At 49.8% G+C, this 13,266-nt stretch overlaps 1 protein-coding gene across 1 annotated transcript; it reads right to left on the bottom strand.

The window, feature by feature from the left end:
• Nucleotides 1-8,194: 8,194 nt before the first annotated feature.
• Nucleotides 8,195-12,274, bottom strand: Tmem88b (transmembrane protein 88B). The gene is made up of 2 exons (XM_057784729.1): nucleotides 11,388-12,274; nucleotides 8,195-10,526 (listed from the first exon to the last, which is right to left on the bottom strand). Exons 1-2 carry the CDS (start codon nucleotides 11,667-11,669, stop codon nucleotides 10,266-10,268), a joined length of 543 nt encoding a protein of 180 aa, XP_057640712.1. The 5' UTR covers nucleotides 11,670-12,274; the 3' UTR covers nucleotides 8,195-10,265.
• Between the last annotated feature and the right edge of the window lie 992 nt (nucleotides 12,275-13,266).

The raw sequence follows: 13,266 nt of genomic DNA, 5'->3' as shown, positions 1-13,266 counted from the left end.
AAAGCCTGTCTTTTTGTCTCGCAGTGGTCCCCACCTCCGGAAGACACACAGACATCCTAGGGAGTATGGGGTCAGCCACAGGTGCAATGGTCAGGTTTAGGGCTGGGCTTGAGGCCCACCAAAGGAAGGACAAATAGTTCAGAAACCTTTTCTCTAAAGGGAGATAGACTCAGGGAAGGGGAACGGGCAGAAATATGGTCATAGGCAAAGATGGACCAGGCCAGGGTGACCTTGAGCCCTCAGCCCCCAGGGACTGCCCCTGCCTGTTCCTGTCAAGGACAGCCCTTGATGCTAATTCTATTCGGCAACAATGGGCTTTGGCTGGAAACAGGGAGTCCCTGTGCTTGACTTCCTGGAGCAGTTGGCCTACCCTGTCTGTCTGCAGGCAGGTGGAGGGGTTTCCTGAAGTCTAGAGACACTGCCCTTAGCACAGTGCCCCAGCTTTCAACCAAGGACCCTAGGGAATGTTCCTTTCCTCCCACAGTCAGGCTTCTGCGGAGAAGAAGGGCCTTTTGTCCACAGATGGCTGTGGTCATGCTCAACCCCAGGGAAAAGGGCAGCTCCTAGGGCCTCTGACCTGACCCTTGACCCCACAGAAGGACAGAGCTGCCTGCCCTGCCCCTGCCTCACCACTCGAACTATGAGCTGCTGTTTGTCATATTTTTGTGTTTTGTTTTTTCACAGAGGAACACTGTGGACTTCCTCACTGACTCATGCTTGGCTAGCTTTCTTATACAGCCCAGGACCACTCGCTCAGGTAATGGCTTTGGTCCTCCTACAACAATTAACACACAAAATAATCCCCTACAAACCAGTCTGATCTGAGGATCCCTCAACTGAGACTTCCTTTTCATATGGCTCTGGCTGTATCAAGTTAAAGCTAACTAGGATGGGTGCCAAGGAGGGGGACTTCTCCGAGTTCCACCAGGCTGAACTGCTCTGAAATGTCTTCTTTCTTTCTTTCTTTCTTTCTTTCTTTCTTTCTTTCTTTCTTTCTTTTTTCCTTTCTTTCTTTCTATTTTCCTTTCTTTCTTTCTTTCTTTCTTTCTTTCTTTCCTTCCTTCCTTCTTTCTTTCTTTTGAGACAGTGTTTCTTTGTGTAGCCTTCGCTGCTGTAGAGCTGGCTCTGTAGACCAGGCTGGCCTCTAACTCAGAGATCTGCCTGCCTCTGCCTCTCGAGTGCTGGGGTTAAAGGTGGGTACCATCACTGTCCCACTTGTCATGTAATTTGTGTCTAGCATGAAAACCCAAGCACACACCAGAACACAGAAGCAGGAAATGGTGGAACCAGCTCTTAGAGGCCTGGGGCAGTGGAATGGGCTGAGCCTGAACCCTATGGCCCCATCTCGCAGCAGCCAAGAGCGTCAGGGATCTCAGCTCCTTCCTGCTATCTATTTTACTTTCTTTTTTTTTTTTGTTTGTTTTTTGTTTTTCGAGACAGGGTTTCTCTGTGGTTTTGGAGCCTGTCCTGGAACTAGCTCTTGTAGACCAGGCTGGTCTTGAACTCACAGAGATCCGCCTGCCTCTGCCTCCCAAGTGCTGGGATTAAAGGCATGCGCCACCACCGCCCGGCCTATTTTACTTTCTTTTAGACCAGTTCTGGTAGGGCAAATTCCAGAGCCTGAGCCTGAGGATTGGATCTGTAGACCTAGGGTCCTGTTTTACCCTCAGGGATCAGAGCTGACCCCAATCTACTTCCCTTGCAGCTAGAGCAGGAGGGAAGACAAATGGCTTGGTGAGCAGCCTGAGCATAGAGTGGATGCAAATGATCCCCTTTATTTACCAGTCCATCCCCCCCAGTCTCTGTACTGAAAACACAGGCACGGGGCCAAACCCCGTGCTCCAAGTCCTGCTGCAAAGTGAGGACTCAGCAGGAAAGACCCATGCTAGCAGAGACGCAAGGTGTTATCTATTTATTCGTTTGCTTGCTTGTTTGTTTTCAAGACAGGGTTTCTCTGTGAAACAGTCCTGGCTGTCCTGGAACTCACTCTGTAGATCTGCCTGCTTCTGCCTCCCAGGTGCTGGGATGAAAGACATGTGCCACCACAGCCCAGTGGTGAAGGGTATTATGATTTGAATCTGCAATGGTCCCCAGACTCATGCTTTTAACACTCGTTCCCTAGTTAGTTTTTTGAAGTCCATGAAGCTTTAGGAGTCCGTGAGCCTTTAGGAGGCTGTGCCTAGCTAAGGGCAGGTTTTTGAGGGTTAAAGACCAGTTACTGGCTCATGTTGCTTCTTCCTGGTCTGCTGTGATAGGAAGTACCTTTCATTGTTATGGTCTGAATGACTTTGCCCTGCCTTCCCTACCATGACGAACTGAAACCTTTTGAGACTTTGAGCTGAAGCAAATCTTAAGTTGTTCCTGTCAGTTGTACTACTATTGTGGTCACAGATACACAAAAGTAACTAATACACAGGGCTTCTTATTTTCCCTGAAAAGGGTATAATTGTGTGAGAGGGGGACCCTGTGGTAGGAGCTACGAGAAGGCAGAGACAACATCAAATGCCAAGAGCTGGGGGACTGTGGGTAGGAGCACGTGTATGTGGCAGGCTGCTTGGGCTAGGACACGGGAAGCAAGCCAGGCTGTGTGGCCTTCAGACCAGGAGGAGCTTGGCGGGTGTGGAAGTCAAGGACAGCTGACTCCAGACTCCTAGAAAAACAGCCTCAGAGACAGGCTGCAAGCCCCAAATGTGCCACTAGCTGACCAGGAATGATCCATCCTGACGTGGGACCCCCAGCTTTGGGTCCTGGCTGGATTGCTTCTGTAAGAGGTGACCCAGGTTTCCTGTCCCATCCCGAGGAGGGTCCAGATAGTCTTGAAAGGGAATCTTCCAGCAGTGGGGACCTAAGAGAGGGAGGAGTGGCCTCCGCTCTCAGGGCCAGCACCAGTTCTGCCTGTTCCTACTCAGCACCCCCAACCCCCTCACTCCCGGCTCAGTTCCTACCTTTACCAAAGCCCAACCCACGTCTGGAAGGGGAGCAAGGCTAGAGTTTAAGCCCAGACCTAAAGCTGGATGAAGGAAACTGGCTAAACCCAGGGCCCCTCCTGGCTGATACTGTCTGAGGGTGTGTCTGCAAATACTTTGTGAATGAATACATGGTTTAAGGAAGGTGGGAATCTCCCTGTGCCCCGTCTCTTCACCTGTGGTGATGCTCTACCCAAAGATAAGAGGAATATAGGCAGAACACAGCCATACATGTGTACATATACCAGCCAGGCTCCCTTTTATAAGGCAGGCCCTCAGTTACTGGAAAGGAGCAAGCATTCCCACCTTGCAGCTTATCTGTAGCCCTGAGGAACTGGAGAGAAGAGTTGTTTAGCAGCGGTGGCAAGAAATGAGTCACACCGTGCAGCAAACCCACGTGGGAGTTTATTGATGGGGAGATAGAGGCCCTTAGCAGAAAGAGGCTGCTCTGGACTTTCAGGCTAGAGTCTAGACACGAGGATCCCAGATATGACCTGTTCATGTGGTAGTGGAAATCGAAGGGCCCCCGAAGGAGCAGTGACTCCAGACCTGTGCCTGCTGTGTGGTGAGCCAGGTTGTCTGCTCTACCGGCTGGCATAGCCCTATTCTTCACAGATAAATACAGTCCCTAGACCCTTCTGCAGACCTCATACAGTCTCCACAGCATTCTTTTTTTTTTTTTTTTTGTATGTGATGCTGTGTGAATGGAACCTAGGTCATCTCTTTGCCTCACGTAAACACCAGACTACACCCTGCTATGCCCAGCACCATTTACAGAGCAATGGTGTTTTCTTTTTTGTCAACAGTCTTATTTTGTAACCCAGGCCAGCCTCAAACTCACAGTAACTCTTCTGCCTCAGCCTCCCTAGTGCTGAGATTGCAGGTGTAAACCATCATGCCCTGCACAACAGAGTTCCTTTGGGAAATGCCCGGAAAAATCAAATTAAATTAAATAACAAGAAAATCTGAAAGACCGGGCTAAAGTAGGTCATCCCACTAGCCTCCCTTAGACTTTCCCAGGGCCACCTGGAGGACGCCCAAGGCCTCAAGATGGGCTTGAGAAGCTGGGGAACACCTTTCAGAAATGGAATGCCCCAGACAGCTGCCGTGACGGAGTTCCTCACCCAGCCAGCAGTCACTTCAGCTTAGGAGTTGATCTCTGCAGTCACCTCCCCACCCCCACCAGGCCCAGCTGTTGTTTTGATGGTTTTGGGGCCAGGCAGATCCAAACCTCAGCCAAGGGCTTCCCAGGAGAGTCTTCATCTTCAACCTCTGGGGGTGGCCAGACTAGTTCCTGGCAGGAGGAGAAGGAAGATGGCTTCATTCCAGAGGAAGCACTTCTGGGCAGTTTGGCGACCAGTTGACTCCGTCACTCTGTCTGCTCAGGAAAGGAATCAAAACTGGACATACATGAAGGTTGGAAACCCTAAGACACACAAGACACCCAATAGACCTGAGCCAGCCACACGCTGGGCTATGCTTGCAGCCACAAAATCAGCTCGATCCAGAACGTAGGCTGAGCTCTGGCTGTGCTGGTTACAGGCTGAGCCACACTGGCAAAATAGTGTGATGGATCCTTTAAGAGATATTTAAGTCTGGGCATAATAACATATTCCTATAATTCCAGTACATGAGAGGCTAAGGCAGGAGGATCATAAATTCTAGACCAGCCTGGAGTACATAGATCCATAAAAGTTAAAAATTTTAAAAAGTCTGTTATAACTAGATTCCAGATAAATTATCATAAACGTGTTTTTAATATATTGCTGGTCTTATAAGAACATATATCTCAAAAGCTCCACTACCCCCCCCCAATTAAACATTACAAAACCCCAAACCAAAGACCCAGTTAGATGGCTCAGGGGGTTAAGGCACTTGCTACTAACTTTGACAACCTGAGTTCCTTTCTTCCTTGAGATCTCCAGCTCTTAAAAGTTGTTCTTTGATTTACACACACACATTGTACATATGCACTCCCATACATGTGTACACACACACACACACACACACACACAAGCACACACCTTTAATCCCAGCACTCAGGAAGAGGAGGCAAGCAGATCTCTCAGTTCAAGGCCAGCCTAGCCAGGGCTACACAGTGAGTTCCAGCCTAGCCAGGGCTACACAGAGAAACCCTGTCTTAAAAATAATAAAATAATAATAATAATAACACAAACAGTAAGAATATTGAAGGGAACAGATATAAAAGTGAGTTTCCTGAACACAGGGACAGACAGACATGCTGAGGTGTGGGGGTAAAGAGGGTGAGTACTCTGTATCAAAGGCCATGAAACTAATGCCCTTAGAAGGGGCCTAGGGTAACTGTTTTCTTTGTTTCTGGCAGAAACTATCCTAAAGTTAGCACCTGCCTTAGGTTTCTTTTGCTGTGATAAAACATTATGACCAGAAGCAACTTGAGGAAGAAAGGATTTATTTCATCTTAAAATATGCACATTACAATCCATCGATAAATGAAATCAGGACAGGAAACCAAGGCAGGAACCTGGAGGCAGGAACTGAAGCAGAGGCCACAGAAGAATACTGTTTACCGGACTGATCCTCATGGCTTGCTCAAACTGCTTTCTTAAACAACTCAGAACCACATGACTAGGGCAGCACCATTCAAGGTGATCTTGAGCCTTCTACATCAATTTTTGTTTTGTTTTTTGAGACAGGTTTTCTCTGTGTAGTTTTGGAGCCAGTCATGGAACGCACTCTGTAGATCAGGCTGGCCTCAAACTCACAGAGATTTGTTGCCTCTGTCTCCTGAGTGCTAGGATTAAAGGCATGTGCCACTACCACCTGGCTACATCAATTATTAATCAAGAAAACACCCCACAGTCTTGCCCACAGGCCAGTCTGGTAGCCTTTTCTCAATTGAGATTCACTCTTCTCAAAAGACTCTGGCTTTTATGAAACCGACAAAAAAAACCCTAACCAGGGCAGCTCCTGGCAATCATCACAGTTATGGGTTGGCGTTGTAAATTACCAGGGCTGGGGCTGGAGAGATGGCTCAGTGGTTAAGAGCATTGCCTGCTCTTCCAAAGGTCCTGAGTTCAATTCCCGGCAACCACATGGTGGCTCACAACCATCTGTAATGAGGTCTGGTGCCCTCTTCTGGCCTGCAGACATACACACTGACAGAATATTGTATGCATAATAAATAAATAGCCGGGCGGTGGTGGCGCACGCCTTTAATCCCAGCACTCGGGAGGCAGAGGCAGGCGGATCTCTGTGAGTTCGAGACCAGCAGCCTGGTCTACAAGAGCTAGTTCCAGGACAGGCTCCAAAACCACAGAGAAATCCTGTCTCGAAAAACCAAAAAAAAAAAAAAAAAAAAAAACATAATAAATAAATAAATATTTAAAAAAAAAAAAAAAAGTAAATTACCAGGGCTTTGGGGAGGGGGACTTGGAGGGTTCATTCCGTGGTAGAAGTGGCAGAATTCCCATTTAAAATGCTCAAGGCTTGCCGGGCGGTGGTGGCGCATGCTTTAATCCCAGCACTCGGGAGGCAGAGGCAGGCGGATCTCTGTGAGTTCGAGACCAGCCTGGTCTACAAGAGCTAGTTCCAGGACAGGCTCCAAAACCACAGAGAAACCCTGTCTTGAAAAAGAAAAAAAAATAATAAACCTGTGGGCCGAAGCTAGCCACGCCACCCGGGGAACTCTGGGAAGCACAAAGACAACACTCCTCCCTGAGCCCAGCTAGGCACTCTCTGAGAAGTGAGTAGTGGTGGAGTGATGGGAGAGAGAGAAGCAAGTGTGTGGTGGAGAAATGAACACTTTGTGCTCTATGAAGTGAGGCAAAACTAGAAACTCAAAGGTGGTTGTTGTTCTTGCTCCTTGGGAAAGGTGAACGACACTGCCCACCGGTTGAGCCGGTAACCAACACAAGTGCTAGTGGGCCCAGACCTTCTTCCTTTGAGAAAACTGACCACCTTACAAATTGCTGTGATTCCTGGAGCTGCGTCCTAGCAGGAGAGCAGAACCCACAAAATGGAGACCTGCCACTGGCTGGACATGTCCTGTTGTATTTCCGTCTCATCGCTGGCCTATCTGCTAATCTTTCTAGCTGTTTGTGGTAACAGTTCAACCGCGAGACTGGACAGCTCTATGTTGAAGTACAGTTTTACCGTCCTAGAGACCCCGCCCACAGCCCAAGCCACTGTGACTGCAAGTGTGGGGCAAAGAGATGGGAAAGAGAAGAAGGGTTCGAGTACTATGGAGAGAGGCGGATCTGAAGATGGGAAGGTGGAGAGAAACAGCCTGAGGTGCGTAGCCTGCAAAACCACCTGGGACCACCACGGTGAGTTCTGGTTCATGCTTCACTTCATGGCCATGCAGCAGCAGGGGTCTGTGTCGATGTCCACGGCCCATATCACCACCAAAGGCCATGTGTATGTTCCTGGTCTGGACTGCCGCCTGGGACCATGTTAATATCCAAAAGCTGCACAGAGTTGGCCTTGCCCCTCACTGGCAGCAGCACCAGGGAGAGTGGGTCCTGTACCTTGCCTGGGCAGCACAGCAGAGCTGACCCTGTTGTCTGGAGCGGGTACAGATGAACCAGCCCAGAGGGGGTGAGAGGCAAGAGCTGGCCCCATGGTCACCTCATCTGTCATGTGGTAGCATGGGAGAAGGAGAGATGCCTTTCACCCCTCCCTCCACCCTCCTCTCTGCCCCTGTCACCTGCAGCATGGGAGCAGGAAAGCTGACTTTGCCCCTCATCAACTGCAGCACTCAGGAGGGAGGGTGGCCCCTTCAACTCGCCTGGGCAGCACTGTAGAGCTGGCCCTGGTGGTACGGGTGTGGGTGAGCTAGCTGAGGCAGTGCTGGAGAGGGTGACGTGGTGGTGAGGATGAGGGAGAGCTGGCCATCTGCCACCCAGGCCCAGAACCAGGGCTATGAGTTGGCCCACCCCAACATCCACCCCTTCTGTGAACAGCTAGAACATGTGAAGAAGTTAGTCCTGCAGATTTGAAGCTGCAGGGTCTCTATGGTACAGGGTAACAACAGGATCTCCAAGAGGAGTCTCAGTGAGGGCCCAGTACTAATAGTGTAGCAGAAGTCAGAGGCCATAAACCAGACCGGTGACTCATTGCAGTGAAGACTTGCAAGCAAAGATGGATGAACTAAAGGGCACACCGTGTGACTCACTGTGACACACTACAGCTCCCATGACAAGTTGTTTTTTTTTTCTTTTAAATTTTATTTTATTGGGGGTGGGGAGGTTGCAAGGGCAGGAGATGTAGATACGGAAGGGATGGGGAAATGAATGGGAACTGAGCACATGATGTGAAATTCACAACGAATCAATAAAAAGTTAAAAAATAATAATAGTAAGTCTTAGCTGAGAAGTGGTGGCACACGCCTTTAATCCCAGCACTCGGGAGGCAGAGGCAGGTGGATCTCTGTGAGTTCAAGGCCAGCCTGGTCTACATATCTAGTTCCAGAATAGCCAGAGTTACTCAAAGAAACCTTGTCTAGAAAAGAAAAAAAAACTTATTAGCTGGGTGTGGTGGTGCATGCCTTTATTTGCAGCACTCAGGAGGCAGCACTCACCACAGATCTCTCAGTTTGAGGCCAGCCTGGTCTACAGAGTGAGTTCCAGGACAGTCAGGACTACACAGAAAAACCCTGTCTCAAAAAACCAACCAAAGGGCTGGAGAGATGGCTCAGTGGTTAAGAGCACTGACTGCTCTTCTGAAGGTCCTGAGTTCAATTCCCAGCAACCCTCATGGTGGCTCACAACCATCTGTAATGAAACCTGGTGCCCTCTTCTGGCCTGCAGGCATACATGGAGAATGAACACTGTGTACATAATAAATAAATAAATCTTTAAAAAAAAACAATCAAAATTTTTAAAAAACATGTCATCCCAAGCTGATGATATAGCTCAGTGGTAGAGTGCTTGCCTAACAAGTATAAGGTTTGGAATTCCTTCTTAGGATTACTGAAAAATTAAATAAGATATTCTAGTTCTAGTATGTATGAGGACCTGAAAGGAGGAGGAAGAAGAGGAGGAGGAAGAAGAAGAGCAGAAGGAGGAAGAAGAGGAGATAGGATACAGGGAGGGGGAGTGGAAGAAGGATGGTAATTTACCTATATATAGGAACTTGTCAGTATAGCTGTAGCATGCCAAATGCAAAGATAAATCTTAAAATTTTTCACATTATTGCCGGTCGGTGGTGGCTCACACCGTCAATCCCAGCACTTGGGAGGCAGAGTCAGGTGGATCTCTGTGAGTCTGAGGCCAGCCTGGTTTACAAGAGTTAGTCCAGGACAGGCATCAAAGCCACAGAGAAACCCTGTCTCGAAAAACAAAACAAAACAAAAAAATTCTCACATTGTAAATTGAGCTCTTACTGCTGCCTGTCTCAGAAGAAAGAACCCTGGTCAGAGGCTGAGCCCCAGTTCTGGGTACACATTGATACTCGATTCCAAATACAAGCTGAGTACTAGGGGCTGCAGAGATGGCCCAGCAGCTAAGAGCACTGTCTGGTCTTCCAAACGACCCATGTTCAATTCTCAGTACCCACACTGAGATTCACACCTGTCTGTAACTCCAGTTCCAGGACTTGGGACACTCTTACACAGAAACATCAACGAACATAAAATAAACTATTTATTAAAAAACAAACACACTCTCTGTGAGTTCGAGACCAGCCTGGTCTACAAGAGCTAGTTCCAGGACAGGCTCCAAAACCACAGAGAAACCCTGTCTCGAAAAACCAAAAAAAAAAAAACAAAACAAAACCCCACACTATAAACAGAGTGCTGACCCTGGACTTACTGAGCCACTAATCCTGGTCACAGACTAAGTATGGACAAAACCTGACCTAGTAAATGTTTGACTATACACATAATTGAGCCCTTGTCCTGGGCCATGGGCCGACCTTGAGATTCAAGATGACTCCTGAGTCTCAAGATGAGTCATGAAGTCTGGTTGCTACTGATCACACTGGAGCTTCTAGGACTAGCTTGGTTTTGGGAGACAGATATCCGCAAAGCTGGCTGCTGACCACAGGTAGGAGTGGCATGCATTGGCTTGGTGAGGGACTGCTGACCACAGGTAGGAGTGGCATGCATTGGCTTGGTGAGGGAGCAAAGCCCATGGCACCTTCTCAGAGGACCACTTCCCTCCTCTGAGAGAGAAGCACCAACCCGGTCCAAGGGACCCGGTTGCCATCTCCTGGCGACTTCGAGCACTGCGCTCAGAGCCCAAAGGCGGCCGCTCCACTCATCCGCCCACTTTCTGGAAGTCAAGTGGAGGCTCTCGACACGGAGACGTCTCTGAGGCATCAGACCCAGGCACAAAGCTGTTTCTCTTCGTCAGGACGGCCGCCCGCCAGCTCCTCTTCGCTGCATCTCTGTGGGCGGCGCGGTTCGGGGACCCTCGCCGGGGTAGGCAGGACAGGGCGTAGTCGCCGGACCAGGAGGGAGCGGGCGGCGGAGGCGAGCACCAGGAGAGGCGGCAGGGAGAGGAATCCGAACACGATGAGTGCTGCAGAGCCGCGATCGGAGAGCAGCGCTCGGCACCGTGGACCCGGGGCTGGATGAACCTGCGGATAGTGGAGGCGTGGGGTCGGACCAGATGCACCAGGGTGGTGCAGTCGTGAGGAAGGACCAGGGTCCGAGGTCTGGAGGGGAGGACCAAGCAGAGCCTAGAGATTGCAGCAGAGTCCAGAGAGACAAGGGGCGGGGCGTGGAGAGCGAAGTGGAACCTTGGAGGACAGAAATTGCCAGAATACAATCAAGACAGTTGGCCTGAGTTGTGGTTGCTGTGGGCCAAGAAGTATTGAAGTCTTTTTGGAGGAGACCTGGAACCCAGACTATAAATGGCCCAGGTAGGGCTGAAGGAAAGGCTCCAAGAACTTCCCTGGCTCTCCCAACCCAGCTTTTCTGTCCCCATGAATGCTCTTTCCCACGGCCCTTACCTGTATGGACATCTAGTATTGACCTCCAGCTGTACCTCCACCAGCTAGCGTCATTTCTCTCCCACACCAGAAGCCACAGAAAGGAATATAGGGGCCATCTATATATAGATCAAGCTATAGCCCTCTCCACAGGTGGGGAAGCCCAGACCAGGTCAAGAGGGTTTGGGGAAGAGTGGAGAGGCACTGAGTATAGGTGAAATTTGACAATTTATTTTCCTATCCACTTCGACCTCACTGACCGGGCCCTGGTGCCTACTGGTACAAAGCTAAGGGGCCTGGGACAGGCAAGACAGCTGTTCCTAAGTAACAAACAAAAGCTTTTCTTTGTCTGCAGCTGGTAGGGGTGTTGGCAGAAGAGGAGTTTACAGAAGAGGACACATCTCTGCATACAAAGGGGCAAGGCTGGAAGGGGGTCGATTCACCTTCGATCCCAGGGACTTGAACCTCTACAGGACTCCCACCCCCCAGGGACTAGCCAATGCTCACCCGTGAGTGGCACAGGAATCCCAGGTAGACAATGGCAGCAGCTGGCAGCAACACCAGCAGGAAGACTGCCCCAGGTAGCAGCAGATGGCACAGGAGGAACCCAACCAGAGCCCGGCCAGGCAGCAGCAGGGTCCTGAGGCCTTCGGTGGTCAGGATGGGCCACCCAGGGCATACCAGGACTGGGATACGGTAGTCAGTAGGCCTCCTTCGGGGCAGCATGGGCGCTGTGTCTGAAGTACCTCCTTCATCCTCTTCTGTCTCCCTCTCCTGTTGCTCACTCATGTCCTGGCAGTGGACCTTGAAGGATGCTTTCCCTAAGATCACAGCAGTAGGCGGTAGGACTAGCTCCTACCGCCAAGCCCAGACTAGCGATCCTTTCCCCTCCCCCCGGTTCAGTTCACATCTAGATCCTAGACACCAGATAGTGGACTGCTGTCCTGTTTAGTCTGGCACCGGATATCAGTCTCCAGGGCTACACCCCTGTCACAGTTTCCCCCACTACCTTGTTGGGCCTCTTTGCCAGGCAAATGAAGGCAGCTCCTGAGTGCTCTGGTTAGGTCTTACACAGCTATCCCTATCTGAGCACTATGGCCCTCCTTCCTCACAGCCCGCCCTTCCCCAGCTTCCAGTTCTCCCAAACAATGGCTCCATTTCACAGATCCTGGCTGTGACAAATGTCCTATCAATAGCTGCCATCTAGGGACAAACCGTTAACTCATTTCCTAGCCCCAGTCCTCGCAATCCCCGCTAGGGACAAACCGTTAACTCATTTCCTAGTCCCAGTCCCCACAAGTAGACCCCTCTTTGGTGTCCATTTAAGATGAAAACACCAGCCGGGCGGTGGTGGCGCACGCCTTTAATCCCAGCACTCGGGAGGCAGAGGCAGGCGGATCTCTGTGAGTTCGAGACCAGCCTGGTCTACAAGAGCTAGTTCCAGGACAGGCTCCAAAACCACAGAGAAACCCTGTCTCGAAAAACCAAAAAAAAAAAAAAAAAAAAAAAAAAAGATGAAAACACCATAGGGTTGGAGAGAGGACTCGGTACTTAAGAACACTGGCTTGCTCTTCCAGAAGACCTGGGTTCAATTCCCAGCACTCACATGGCAGCTCACAGCTGTCTGTAACTCCAGTTCCAGGGCATCCAGCCTCACACAGACATACATACAGGCAAAACAACAATGCACATAAAATAAAAACAAATAAATCATTAAAAAAAAAGGTGAAGCCACCAGGTGACTCCATGCTGTGGAGTGGTTCAGAGGTTAGTGCTTACTGTAGTACCTGGAGATAGCTGTTACCTGATGAGCAGCCACTCCAGTTACTCTGCACTGAATCCAGTCCATCGTGGGAGCATACAACAGGCTTTTCAGATGATGAGAATATGTAATCCACTGAAAGCTCCAGCCATTAACCCCCAATATTGCTAAAATGCCTTCGCACTAGAAGTACACAGCGGGCAGCATTTAAGCCCTATTTACATAAGCGATTGACCTTTAATGAGCTAATGTTTCCCCTTCTGTGCCATTTCTTCCAGTGGGCTTTGTCAGTTCCAACTTTCCTTGGAATATCTTCTGATCCTGGACAGCTTTCCAGGTGGCGTTTGATATGCTCCACGAAAGGGAGCTTGCTTTCACTGGCATGCCTGGCACAGCCAGATGTGACCGTGGCTGTTTGTGTGTTTGGGTAGTGAATCTGGAGTAAAGAGTATTGTAAGGTGCCGATAGCTCAGATGTTCAGGACGCATATTGTCCTCGTAGAACAACCTCTGTTTGGTGCCCAGCGCCTACTTTAGGCAGCTCACAACTCCAGCTCCGTGAGGCTCTGATGCCTCTGATTTCCTACCCACATATTCATATATTTATACGCACACTTGTACACAC

The sequence above is a fragment of the Chionomys nivalis genome, chromosome 11 (assembly GCF_950005125.1).
Source record: "Chionomys nivalis chromosome 11, mChiNiv1.1, whole genome shotgun sequence".
Lineage (NCBI taxonomy): Eukaryota > Metazoa > Chordata > Mammalia > Rodentia > Cricetidae > Chionomys > Chionomys nivalis.
The sequence above is the reverse complement of the archived record's forward strand: the minus strand, read 5'-3'. Positions and strand labels throughout refer to the sequence as shown.